This window comes from Nyctereutes procyonoides, unplaced genomic scaffold, assembly GCF_905146905.1.
Source record: "Nyctereutes procyonoides isolate TBG_1078 unplaced genomic scaffold, NYPRO_anot_genome, whole genome shotgun sequence".
In the NCBI taxonomy this organism is placed as follows: Eukaryota; Metazoa; Chordata; class Mammalia; order Carnivora; family Canidae; genus Nyctereutes; species Nyctereutes procyonoides.
In genome coordinates, this window is record NW_026575135.1 from 29,130,509 (window position 1) to 29,144,211 (window position 13,703).

General features: G+C 41.1%; 2 protein-coding genes across 3 annotated transcripts in view; one reads left to right on the top strand and one right to left on the bottom strand.

The window, feature by feature from the left end:
* Nucleotides 1-1,454, bottom strand: part of IFT74 (intraflagellar transport 74) — an 81,535-nt gene extending 80,081 nt beyond the window's left edge. For both annotated transcript variants that reach the window (XR_008661468.1, XM_055302613.1), the window contains exon 1: nucleotides 1,292-1,454. The gene's annotated coding sequence lies outside the window, so the exon portion shown is untranslated. The remainder of the gene's footprint in view (nucleotides 1-1,291) is intronic.
* A 2,061-nt stretch (nucleotides 1,455-3,515) lies between these two features.
* PLAA (phospholipase A2 activating protein) overlaps nucleotides 3,516-13,703 on the top strand; it is a 38,229-nt gene continuing 28,041 nt past the window's right edge. Inside the window, exons 1-2 of the mRNA XM_055301653.1 lie at nucleotides 3,516-3,871; nucleotides 10,422-10,615. Of these exons, the coding sequence (XP_055157628.1) occupies nucleotides 3,723-3,871; nucleotides 10,422-10,615 (343 nt within the window). The 5' untranslated portion in view covers nucleotides 3,516-3,722. The remainder of the gene's footprint in view (nucleotides 3,872-10,421; nucleotides 10,616-13,703) is intronic.

Sequence of the window (13,703 nt, forward strand, 5' to 3'; positions counted from 1 at the left end):
TTTTCAGATTATGGGTCATGACCTGTTAGTGGGTTGTGAAAAAAATTTGGCAGATTCTAACCAATATACTTTGTGAAATAAAAATTATAAGAATTTACTGCACATAAGAAGGGTGTTGTTTCATTACGTTTTGTTTCAGTTATGTTGACCTAAACAACGGTTTGAAGTATCACCAGAATTACCAAAATGTGACTGACATGAAGTGGGTGAATGCTGCTGGGAAAATGGTGCTAGTAGACTTGCTTCATGCAGGTTTGCTACAAACCTTCAATTTGTAAAAACAAAAAACAAACACAGAACACCCCGTAGTGTATGCGAAGCTCAAGAAGATGAGGTATGACTGTTGTCAGTGTAAAATCTAAGTCTATTAATTAACTCTAGCTTCCTTGACAACTTTAAAAAAATGTACAATATATAGAATTTCTACTTGATTGCCACTGCTTTACTGTCTTGGTAAAAGCTTAGCATTAGATCAGTCCCAGAGGGTAAAATATAAAGGGTCACTAGCAACAAAACAGGCCAGGAACTCGCGGGGTATTCATCACGCAAACATTCACACAGTCTCCACCATTATTCACACGGAGAAGCAGCCTCGCCTTTGGCTCCAGAAAGAGGAGTGATACAAACTTCAGTTCTGCCAAAACAGTTATCCAGGGCAGCCCCGCTGGCTCAGCGGTTCAGCGCCGCCTTCAGCTCAGGGCCTGATCCTGGAGATCCCGGATCGAGTCCCACGTCGGGCTCCCTGCGTGGAGCCTGCTTCTCACCCTGCCTGCTCTCTCTCTCTGTCTGTCATGAATAAATAACTAAAATCTTAAAAAAAAAAAAAAAAGTCACCTAATCCCCGCTGGATGTTTCCTCATCTGTGGGACCCAAGTGTGGCAATGAGGTAGATCTTGCAAAGCCTTTGTGATACTACATATGAAACCTCTAATCATTACTACCACTATGCTCCCCGAGGCAGCCATTTTTAACAAGGAAAGTTGCTAACACGAGAGAGAAATCTATTACTTTGAGTAAAATCCCTCAAAGAGAATTTTCTCTCCGAGGCTCTGGAATCCTTTCCTGCGGCCTCGCCTTGTCAGGTGTCCTCAGGGCACTGCCTGACGCGGTCTCTCCACACGCTTTGCGGGACTGGAGTCGGACTCCCCGAGCCTGGCGACAGGCTGAGGAGAACAGCCAAGAGCCGAAAAGATCGGATTTGTTTTGTTTGGAGCGGATCAGCTTCTCCAACGTGAGAAACCCGGATCCGGAGGGACTGCAGGAGGGACAGAGGAGAGCTGGGATTTCTCACCTCCTCCGTCGCGTCAGGAGGGAGGTCGCGAGGTCGGGGAAGGGCTCCAACTTGTTTCCGAGGCGGGCGCCTCGGCGGAGCCCACCAGCCTGTCTCGTACCGGTCGGCTCACTCGCGACTCCTCGCTCACCCTCGCGCAGCTCCCGAGGGCTCCGACCTAACCTCTGACTGCCCCGCGCGACTGCGTATCCCGGCAACGAGGGCGGGGCGGGGAGAGGGCCGTCGTCCTGATTGGCCAATCTTCGGCCTCGGCCCTGGCAACTACAGGGGAGGCGAGAGTAAACCGCTCTCGCGAGATTGGGGGGCTAAATTTTGTTGTTGTCCGGGCGCGTCCGTGCTTTTCTGGAAAAATTAGGAAACAGCGTCTTGGCTGGGAAGGAACACTTTATTGGAAAACCTCAGTTTGCTTTCTAGCTACAGCAACCTCTCTGTGTGCCCGACCTGAATTCACGCCTAGCGAGTTTTATTATAGCGCTATGTCCCCTCACGTGCTGTCGTTTTTATTTTTATTTTTCAGTCGTTTTTAAGAGACGTTGTTTAAAGCTATTTGTGATAGGAAGGCTTGTACGTTCTCTTCACTTATTAAAGGTCGCTTTCCTTCCTTTTAGAACCGCAAAACGTACACGACGTTAAGTATAGATGCGTTTCCGGGACCGTCTATTCCTCAATTGGTTGGAAGCTCCCTTTCAGAATTCTTTTGATCCAAGTTCGTGAGCAAGGATGAATTAAACGGACAATGGGTTTAAAATAGCTATGTCAGTATCGTTGTTTTAAAAACAAAAACAAAAACCACGATGTTAAGAACTGCTACATCTCATATCCCACCTCTCTAATAAAGTAACTTGCAGTTTGTTTTCTTCCAGTCTTCCTACAGGTGCGATTGCAGCTATATTTTACTTTTGGCGTGTTTTTTTTTTTTTTTTTTTTTACATTATTTCCAACTCCCGTTTGAACCCAACATCTTTGCAGCGATCATTTGTTATCCTTTTGTTCACTGTAGTGAATGGGAGTGGCATTTACCGCTCCAAAATATGCCACTTTGGAATAAGGATTATTTTGAGCTAAATGCAACTGGAAAGAAGGAGATACAAGAAAAGCTACCATTTCCCGACTTGCCTTAAAAGCAGGACATAAATTTTCGAAGGAAAGACAATAGTCACGGGACACAACTTTAGACCCGTTGTCAGGGGATCCCTGGGTGGCGCAGCGGTTTGGCGCCTGCCTTTGGCCCAGGGCGCGATCCTGGAGACCCGGGATCGAATCCCACGTCGGGCTCCCGGTGCATGGGTCTCTGTGTCTCTGCCCCCCTCTCTCTGTCACTATCATAAATAAATAAAAATTAAAAAAAAAATAGACCCGTTGTCAGCCTAGAGACTACATGAAAGAAGCTACATAACAAACTTTACCAACTGGCCTTTATTTGCCATTAGTTCCCATGTTTGCCTGTACATAATCGGCTGCTCTAAAGACTTTAGAACCTCTTCTTTTCTTCCGTAAATACTGTTCCTTTGTTAAGATATAAGCCCAGACTCTAGCCACCTCTTCTATTTATTATACATGTTAATAAATTTGTTTTTCTCTTGTTAATCTATCTTTTGTTGCAGCGCCCCCACGGATAGCCTAGAAGGGTAGTAAGAAAAAAGATTCTTTCCTTCCCACTAACCTCTGTCCAAGCACTCCGTACACAGAATCGTCGGAGAGAAGCTACTGACATTACGCAGATTTCTCCCCGAGTACCTCCAGACACATGGGAAGGGGGCCAGCATTGGATACTTTTATGTTTAAAAACAACGTTTAGCTTGGGAAAGTCTCAGGAGACCACAGAGTAAGTTCGAAGGGATCGGGACTGGGCTGCCCCGACGCAGCGTCCGAGGCAGCCTCCCGCAACCACAAGGGAGCGCGCAGCCACTCGGATCAGGATTTAAAACATCCGGATTCGGCGCGCCGGCCGCTCAGGTCCCGCTGGCGCGTGGCATTGTGGGATTTGTAGTCCCGGCCCGCATCTCGGACTACAATAAATAGTTCCCGCAGGACACAGAGAGGGGACTGGGGCTCGCAAAGGATCTGGATTGGGGCGACCGGGCCCAACGTCCGGCCGTTAGCTCTGCCTTGGCAGGCGGCCCACGGCGCTTTAGGGAAGTGAGGCTCACCTCGGCGGCGGCCTCGGCAGCCGGGACGCACACGCTTTGCGTCACGGCGGGCTGAGACAGATGATGAATTCCGGTGTGCCTGTCAGGGTTGCTGTGTCACTCGGCCCGCTCGGCGCTCCCCCTCCGCGTCGCCCTTCCGCACCGGCTGTCGGGCTCTTCCGGTGCGCAGCCGCCCCTCACCTGCAGGCCCTGCGCCCGCCGCGCTTGGGCGCACCCCCGGCGTCTCCCGCGGACTGATCTCGCGCGGTGCCTGGGCCCCGGGCGCCCGACGCACCAGGGCCATGGCGAGCAGCGCCGCCAGGTACCGGCTGAGCTGCTCGCTCCCGGGCCACGAGCTGGACGTGCGGGGCCTAGTTTGCAGCCTCTATCCGCCGGGGGCCTTTGTGTCCGTGTCCCGAGACCGCACCACCCGCCTCTGGGTCCCAGACAGGTGAGCGCTGCGGGCCCGGGGGCTCCCGCCGCCCACCCCCGCCCGGGGTGCGAGCTTCCTACTGTTGGTGGGAAAAGAGGGACGCTTCCCTGCTGTTATCCTGCGCTCTTCCCGGCCCGGGCTCCATCCCGTTCGCGCTCCCTCCCAAGTCTGCGCGCACAGTGTAAGAAACCTGTGAGACTTAGGTGGAAGGAGCACAGCTTCCGGGTAAATTCTTGTCCTTAACTTGACCACAATCGAGGAGGTGACCTTGGACGAACCTCTTATGTTTTGGGCTATGACTTCCCATGTTTCTTTTAGATTTGAAAGTCTACTGATGCCGGGTGCAGCACACACCCCCACCCGCCGCCCCCAAATGAGACGTTGTGAGACATCTGACGTGTAATTGAAGTAAATCCTTTTCTTTCCCTAGAATTTGCTCTGTAGTCAGCCTTCCCTCAAGTTTAATTTTTGAACTAGGGTTCTCAAAAATTGCATGGCAGAAAGTTGCATTGGCTCCTCTCCTCGTTGTCCAAATCAGAGTTTCTTAGTCTGGGGCCTGGGGTGGGCCTGGATGGCGGGGATGAAACTTATCACATATTTTATGGATGTTTGGGGATGTGCTGTTTCCTTGAGAGAAAGCCCATTGCCTTCAAAGGATTGTCACAGAGATTGAACAAAAAGAGAAATTAAGGAACGGAAGGTTGAGCTCAGGTTCAAATCAAGATCAAGGGGTCAGTCCTGATTTGGACTGGATTTTCTTGTAAACAAGAAATTTACAACCTGGGAGACGGATTTTGGTTCAGAAAGAAAATTTAAGGTGATTTGCTTTGTTATGTAGGACATCTCCCATTAGTATAGTTTTCACTCAGAGTTTGGGTAACCGTGCATAAATTCAGATAGATGGTAACTATTGGTTGTGTGCCCCCTATTTGTTTACAGTTCTAAAGAAGAATAAGACAACAGACAAGTTCTCTGTTTTAACGGATCTTTCTTACAGTCTGGGAGGGAAGGTGGATCAGAAAAAAAATGTAAATATAGAATTGTTCATTGGCATGTATACTATGAAAACGAATATAGGTAGAGAATTGAGTGGAGGAATGTTAAGGAAGGAAGCCCCTCCCAGGAGGGTTTCAGTTTGGGTTTTTTTTTTTGTTTGTTTGGTTTTTTTGTTTTGTTTTGTTTTGTTTAAAGCTCACACCAAGATGAACCTGGTCATGGGAGCAAGGAATGAGAAGTGTTGAATTCAAAGAGCTCTGTAGAAAGTAGTAGGATCAAGCACAGAGACCCTGGAATAAGAAGGAGGCAAGTCCCTTTGTGCAGGAGGGAATGCTCTGTGAGGTGAGGGCCGGAGCCAGATGCCATGATATGAGTGCTATGAGAAAGAGTAAGCAGAAACCTTCAGTGAGTTTCACACGGGGAGGAGCGTGATTTGATTGACCTGTGGAGAGGTTCTGCTAGCTGGTGGTGGAGATTGGATTGCAAAGGGATAAATGTGGAAGTAGATCTGTTTGGAGGCTTTTGCTGTAGTACAGCCAATACAAGATGATAAACAGACTAGAAATATTATAGAGCAAACTCCTGTATTGAATTGGAGGAGATGCTCTCTAACGTCTCTTTTAACTCTAAGATTCTGTGATATTCCAAATAACTTCGTAACACTAATAATACATAACGTTTTGTGTTTTGGAGTGTAATTACTGATTAACTTTGTATCCTTAAATTTTAGGGCAGTAGGGTTGACTGCTTGGCTCAGCAGTTGAGTATCTGCCTTCAGCCCAGGGCGTGATCCCACAGTCCTGGGATCGAGTCCCACACGGGGCTCCCTGCATGGAGCCTGCTTCTCCCTCTGCCCTCTGTCTCTGCCCCCCCCCCCATAAATAAATAAATAAATAAATAAATAAATAAATAAATAAATAAATATCTTTTAAAAAAAATTGAGTGTGGTAGAAGCATATACCCAGTAGGATAAACATTACGGTAAGGATGCGTGCTGTAGTAGTTGAGTACCTGTATGTATGTATGTATGTATGTATGTATGTATGAATGAATAAATAAATAAATAACTTTTTAAAAAAATTGAGTGTGGTAGAAGCATATACCCAGTAGGATAAACATTACGGTAAGGATGTGTGCTGTAGTAGTTGAGTACCTGTCATTAAACTTCACAGGTTTTGTAGGACTCTGCTAAGATTGTCAAGAACTTAGATCACTGAACATTTGCATTTATCAGGAGCTTCAGGAATTTAGGGCTGACATCATCTATTTGAAAAGTGGTGTGTTTTATTTTAAACTCATGTTGTTTTTGGTTTGGTTTTGTTTTTTAAATATTTTATTTATTTATTTATTTGAGGGCAGCCCAGGTGGCTCAGCAGTTTAGCGCCGCCTTCAGCCCAGGGCATGATCCTGGAGACCTGGGATGGAGTCCCACGTCAGGCTCCCTGCATGGAGCCTGCTTCTCCCTCTGCCTGTGTCTCTGCCTCTCTCTGTCTCTCTCCTGAATAAATAAATTAATTAATTAAAAAAAAGATTTTATTTATTTATTTGAGAGAGAGTGAAAGCGATCATAGAGAGGGAGAAGGACAGGCTGGCTCTATGCTGAGCACATGGCCCAATGGAAAGCTCAGTCCCAAGACCCTGGGACCAGGACCTGAGCTGAAAGCAGATGCTCAACTCACTGAGCCACCCAGGTGCCCCTTAGTTTTGTTTTCAAAATCATTAATGAATTTATTCAACTAGCACTGATTGAGAGCCTGCGTTGTGCCACACACACACACAGGAGTGAATAACCGGTGATTAGTGAGATAAGATTGTTTTATTTCTCACTTCCAAATGCTCAGAGTAGGGTATCTCATAGTCACTGGGTCTCATGGTCATGAATCTCTTCTACATCCATATCAAAAGCGTCCTCAAGGCTGATGTCCTGACAATTTCTATTTTATGGTATATTAATAAAGTTAATGTGCTGTAAATGTTTGTAGCCAAATAATAAATGAAAATTGTTTTCTCATGTACATTGTTGATAGAGTTCTGGATCAAAGTAGTTAGTGTACAGATAGATTGGGAATGTTGGGGGGGATTTAATTTAGTTTTAGTGCATCCCTTCATTCTGGGATGCTCTAAACCAGATACTATCTTTCGCAAAAGACCATTGAAAATCCAGGAATTCTCTGGGCCTTCTGAAGACCCCTCAGAATGACGATGTTATTTTTTGGGTGTACGTGGAACTGAACCAGTCAATATGCCATTGTTTCAGACTGCTTCAAACCTCCATAAGCCCACTTCAAATTAAACTGGATTTCTCAAGTCTGTTACCAACTATTGTGTTGCCTTTTGAAAACGACCTGTAAATGAAAGATGCAACTTCAAATTTAAGATTGTGGGCAGCCCCCGTGGCCCAAAGGTTTAGCGCTGCCTTCAGCCCAGGGTGTGATCCTGGAGACCGGGGATCGAGTCCCACGTCAGGCTCCCAGCATGGAGCCTGCTTCTCCCTCTGCCTGTGTCTCTGCCTCTCTGTCTCTCTCTCTCATAAAAATTTTTTAAAAATTTAAGATTGTGTACCCATCTTCTCTGACCAGGCTGAGTTTGAAATGACTTCTCCCTCATGTAAACTCTCAACACTTTGGGTCTTAAGTCAAATAGTTCCTTGGAGTTTGTTAAGAAGTTAGAGCCATTCTCTTCGTAACCTCCATTTCCCTTTCTTGGAGATAAAATTTTAATCTTTTTTTACCTGCTTATTTTTACTTTACTTCCACGTGTATGTATAAAGTGCTTTATTGTGTCTTTTTATTTTTTAAATATTTTAGGCATTTTCTATTCCTTCTATGCAGTATTAGAATTTAGCTCTTCCCCCATTAACCCTCGTCACATATGCATTTTTTCTATACTCTGACCCTTATAGTTAAACTTAATTTAGATAAAATCAGTATTTTATAACAGAACAGAGTCTATTTACACCAGAGCTGCGGAATAAACTATAACTTTTCCTCAACCATTTTATTATCTCCCTGTAGCTAGTAAGTGCCCTGTTTTGGGGTTTTCGTTTGTTTCATTTTCTGTGTATTTATCTCTAATTCAACTTCATATTCTTTGCTAGTTGTCTAAATCTCTTCTAAGACCTTTAGACACACTGGATATTTTACAGTTTCATCTTCCTGGCAATGAAAACTTTCTGACCCTGGTCTCTACTCCTGGTGCACAACCAATCCTGAGATCTCCCTTCATTGTACTCTCCACAGTTCCTTCTTTGGGGCCTTTGTTTTGGATTTCTATTATCTCTATCTTTTTACTTTCTTAGTTTTTTTCTTTCTTTCCTTTCTTTCTTCCTTCCTTCCTTCCTTCCTTCCTTCCTTCCTTCCTTCCTTCCTTCCTCTTTCTCTTCTTTCTTCCTTCCTTCCTTCCTTCCTTCCTTCCTTCCTTCCTTCCTTCCTTCCTTCCTTCTTTCCCTCCTTCTTTCTTTCTTTCTTTCTTCTTTCTTTCTTTCTTTCTTTCTTTCTTTCTTTTCTTTCTTTCTTTCTTTCTTTCATTTTATTTACTTATATGATGGGAGTGGAGAGGCAGGGAGCCCACACACAAGCAGGGAGAGTGACCGGCAGAGGGAGAAGGAGAAGCAGGCTCAGGGAATCTGTGGGGCTAGATCCCAGGGTCCTGGGATCATGACCTGAGTTGACAGCAGACGCTTCACCACTTCACCACCCAGGTGCCTCCCTAGTTTTTTTCCTTGATGCCTAATTGGAGCATATCTTCTAGGAGCTTCCTGTGAAATACAGTGCACTGATAATAAATGTATTAAGACCTTGCAAGTTTAAGAATGATTTTATTCTGCCTTGCTACTTGAGTAATAATTTAAATGTTTGTAGCATTCTAATGCCCAAATAATTTTTCTTCAGAATTAAGGAGCCATTGATCCTTTGTATTCTAGCCTCTAGTGTTATAATTGAGAAGTCTGAAGCCATTGTGATTCTTGAGCTGTCATTTTTTTCTCTCTGGCAGGCTGCGTATATTCAAGCATAGTTAAGGACCATTAGTGGGACCTTTAATGTGAAAACTCGTGTCTGTAAATTCTGGGACATTTTCTTAAGTCAGTTCTTAGGTTTCTTTCTCTTGATTTCCTCTGTCCTATTTTCAGGAGCTTGAACTTGTTTCTAAATTTATTTTCTCTCTCCCTCTCTCATTCTCTCCCTGCTGTGTTCTCTCAGAAATTGCCTTGACTTTTGTGAAATTATGCTCATATTCCATGGTTGAAATATCTTCTATCTCTAAGAATGATAGTGATTTTTCTTTTTAAGTTATTTTCTTCTTAGTGATCTGTTTTCTTTAAATAGGTTTTTCCCAGGATGCCTGGGTGGCTCAGCAGTTGAGTGTCTGCCTTTGGCCCAGGACATGATCTGGGATCAATTCCCACATCGGCCTCCCTGCATGGAGCCTGCTTCTCCCTCAGCCTTTGTCTCTGCCTCTCTCTCTCTCTCTCTCTGTCTCTCATGGATAAATAAATAAAATCTTTTATAAATAAATAAATAAATAAATAAATAAATAAATAAATAAATAAATAAATAAATAAATAGGTTTTTCCCCCTTCCTATTCTTTTTTTTTTTTAATTTTATTTTTATTTTATGATAGTCACAGAGAGAGAGAGAGAGGCAGAGACACAGGCAGAGGGAGAAGCAGGCTCCATGCACCGGGAGCCCGATATGGGATTCGATCCCGGGTCTCCAGGATCGCGCCCTGGGCCAAAGGCAGGCGCCAAACCGCTGCGCCACCCAGGGATCCCCCCCCCTTCCTATTCTTTTTGATCACTGTATTTCATGCTGGAGAGGGCTTTCCCCAGACCTGGTAATCCTTATTTTGTGCTCATTGTTAAAGAGTGGAGGACTTAAAAAGCTCCTGGGAGGCTCTGCTCACAGTTGAGGCTGCTGGCTGTGAGCTTCACTGTGGGGTTATCTGGCTAGACCATTTCACTGGACTGATCTACCTAAAGGAATGTGAATGTACATGCTCCTCATACCCCAAGGCTCAACTATGCCTTGTGTCCTCCTAGTCAAAGATTTTCAATTTTCCTAAAGAAGAAAACTTCAGGCTTTTGCTTTGTGCAAGAGGGGCTATTTAGATATACATACTGTACTAAATGGGTACTAAGTTAATGTTTTATAGTGTGAAAATATCCTAATAGTCGTAAGGCTTATCAATAGTAGATTCTATTATCCAATTGCATGAATATTTCGCTTCACTAGGTATTTCTGAAGGTAACAGTCACAGATAAATAGAAATAAAGATGGAATATGAGAAAAAGCTACTTGTTTCCCTCCCTTTCCTTCCTTATTCTTTCTGTTAATTGACATACTCTTCCCAATGAAATACAAATTAAACTTCAAATCTGATGTGAATCTCAATAGTAGCTAATAAAATTAAATATTTAATGTTTAACTTTAAAAACAATAGATTCTTAAAGTAGTATGTACCGTAAAGTTCAACCTAGATACTAAAAGAAAGTAAATACTTAGACAACTCATGTCCTATGCTAAGTAAGGGGAGAATGTATATCTTATTAATTACTATGTCATGTCTTTCTAGTCCTAACAGGGGCTTTACAGAAATGCACTGTATGAGTGGCCACTCCAATTTTGTATCTTGTGTATGTATCATACCTTCAAGTGACATGTACCCTCATGGACTAATTGCCACTGGAGGAAATGACCACAATATTTGCATTTTCTCACTGGAAAGTCCAGCACCACTTTATATACTAAAAGGTCACAAAAATACTGGTGAGTAGAATGCTTTGGGTTTTTACTATTTGAAGTTTTATCCTTTTGAAAAGAAAATTCACATATTTGCATTCCGTACAATTTATTATATTTGTTTTACCTATGGCTATAGCTTGGTAGTGAAAACCTTTTTGGACCATCATCATTCTGTAAATTCTATTTGCAGATTTGTTGTCATTGGTAAAGGTTGACGTGCTTATATGTAGAAAGTAAAGTGTTCCATTAAGCAGCTGTATAATTTTAATACCATTTCATTTGTAAATACTTTCTTACGTAGCTCTAAAATAGGGTTTGCAAACTTTTTCTGTAAAGGGCCAGATACTAAATATTTTAGTCTTTGCAGGCCATATGGTCATTTATACAACTATTTAACTCTGCTGTTGTATACAAAAGAAGCCACTGACAATAAGGTAATGAATGGGCATGTCTGTATTTCAATAAACCTCTGTTTATGGACAGTGAAATTTAAGTGTCATAATTTTTGCATATCAGGAAATAGCTTTTAATTTTTTTTCCCTCAATCACTTAAAAATGTAAAAACCATTCCTAGTTTGTGCACTGTACAAAAATAGGTGGCCCATAGGCCGTAGTTTGCTGATCCCTCTAAAAGATAAGAATTGTCTTTTTTTTTTTTTTGAATCATCATTACACCTAAAACAAAATCTAATTTCTTATCAAATATCCTGTGAAGGCTCAAATTACACTCTGTTATCTCATAAATTTTTTTTACAGTTTGTTTGAACTGTGACCCAACTAAGGTCCACATGTCTTTTAATCTATGGATTTCTTGCCTTTTTTCCCCCCTCTCTATTTGGAACCAGCTTATTTAACTTGTAGGATTTCCTACATTCTGAATTTTGTTGATTAAAGTCTCATTGTTTCCTTTTAACATGTTTGTCAATCCCCTGTATGTTTTATAAGCTATTAGATCTAGAAACTTAATCAGATTCAGATTCAAGTTTTTGGCAAGTACACATTATAGGTACTATTATGTATTTTCTGTTGTAGCACATTAAGAGACACTTAATATCTCTGTGATGTTAAGGTTAATTATAGATTCAAGTGTTGCGTCATTCATTTTAAATTTCCATCAGTCTTTTATGTAATAGTTTTTAGCATGTATTGATCACACACGGGTCTAGTATGTCATTAAGATTTGTGAAATCATTGTATTCTAATTCTACCATTATTTTTGCATTTAATAGCTAGCATTTTTTTAAAATGTAGAATTTCCTCATATTAATTCTTTGGTTACATGTGAGACTTTTATACAGGAAAAACAGGATAAATACTCTTTTACTGAGTTTCAGGATGAGTAGTTTCCTAGCATCTTTTTTTTTTTTTCCATTCTCAAATTTTCCCGTATTTGGATCGGAAACCTCAATTGCCCCTGTGGGCTTTTGACTAGATCTTTAGCAGCCTTCCTTGCTTTTGGTAGTACAGAATGTTCTAGGTTCACTGTATGCATTTTTCGTTCTAACCCGAAATCAGCTGTTTTGCCAAGAAGCCCTGTGTTTTTTCCCTTTTTTTTTTTTTTTTAGTGAGAATAAAAAGTGGAAACCTCAGTTCAGACTGTAATGGTACTCAACAGGATTTTTTAAAACTTAATCTTGTTTTATAATTCTGTAAAACATATATATAGTTTCAAAGAAAAAAGAATTCAAGGTATATTCAAAAAAGTCTATATTTAGTCTGTATTGCCTTCTGGTACCATCCCTTTCCTTATACTTTATTAGCTGTGTTAACAGATATGTATGTATATTTATATTGCTCCTTTATATGTAAGATAAAAGATAAAAAGATAACATACCCTATGCAATTTTCTGCCCCTCCTCTTTTTGCTTAGTAATATTATTACCTTGGAGATCTCTTTATTACACTGTATAGAAATCTTATTCATTCATTTTTACAGTGGCATTGTAATTTACTGTTTAGTTAGCTTTACCATGGCTATTCTAGCTTATTCAGCCAGTCCCCCATTAATGGACATTTGAATTTTCAATATTTTGTATAGATAGTATACAAAAGTATAGATATATCCATTATAAATGGTTCTGGGCATGTGTCATTTCATTCTTTTGGAAGTGTCATTTAAATTTAATATTCATTTCTGGATCAAAAGGTAAGTGCAGGGCAGCCCAGGTGGCTCAGTGGTTTAGCACCACCTTCAGCCCAGGGTGTGATCCTGGAGTCCCGGGATAGAGTCCCACATAGGGCTCCCTGCAGGGAGCCTGCTTCTCCCTCTGCCTGTGTCTCTGCCTCTCTGTCTCTGTGTCTCTCATGAATAAATAAATAAAATCTTAAAAAAAAAAAAAGGTAAGTGCATACTTAATCAAAGCTGAGTGTTCCCTATACTTATTGAAAGAGATTTATTTTGTTATTCATTCTTTCTGCCTGATCTTGAAAGAAATTTTAAGAAAGAAATTTTCTGAGTTCTCTAAAATAATGTTTCTCTTGAATTATATGTTACATTGATCTCTGGGAGAATATAAAAAAAGCATTCCCAGTTACAACTATCAAGATATGCTTATGGTTCTCTGTTTTTAGGCATTAATAATGTATTCATATAAGAATCAGATGATTAAATTTACTACCCTTCTGGATATTTGAATTTAAAGAGCAACTGATGATACATACACTTTAAGTTGATTTTTTAAAAAATTTTAACTATTTGAAAAGCAACTTTTCATATAAATGGAAAAACTTACTTTGTTTTCAATATTCAAATCGTATTTTTATGTGTATAGTAATCTCTTTCAGTCTTTGTCCCTGTGACTAAGCATGGGTAATACTTTACTGATCCATAGAAGATATTTTCTGTTCCAATCACCAAGACTATTTCTCGACTATCTAATTTTTTAAATTTAATTTTTAATTTTATAATGTACAAATATATTACATGTATATATATTTAGTCTCCAAGGAGGAGATATATATATTATATATAATAAATAATATAAGTGACTTTCTGGAGTAGAGTAGGGTAACAAAATTTGGGAAATGTTGGAAATGTTTATTCAATCAGTGTATATATATATATATAATTCTTAAATTATATCCGGTAAGAAATATCTTTTTTTTTTTTTTA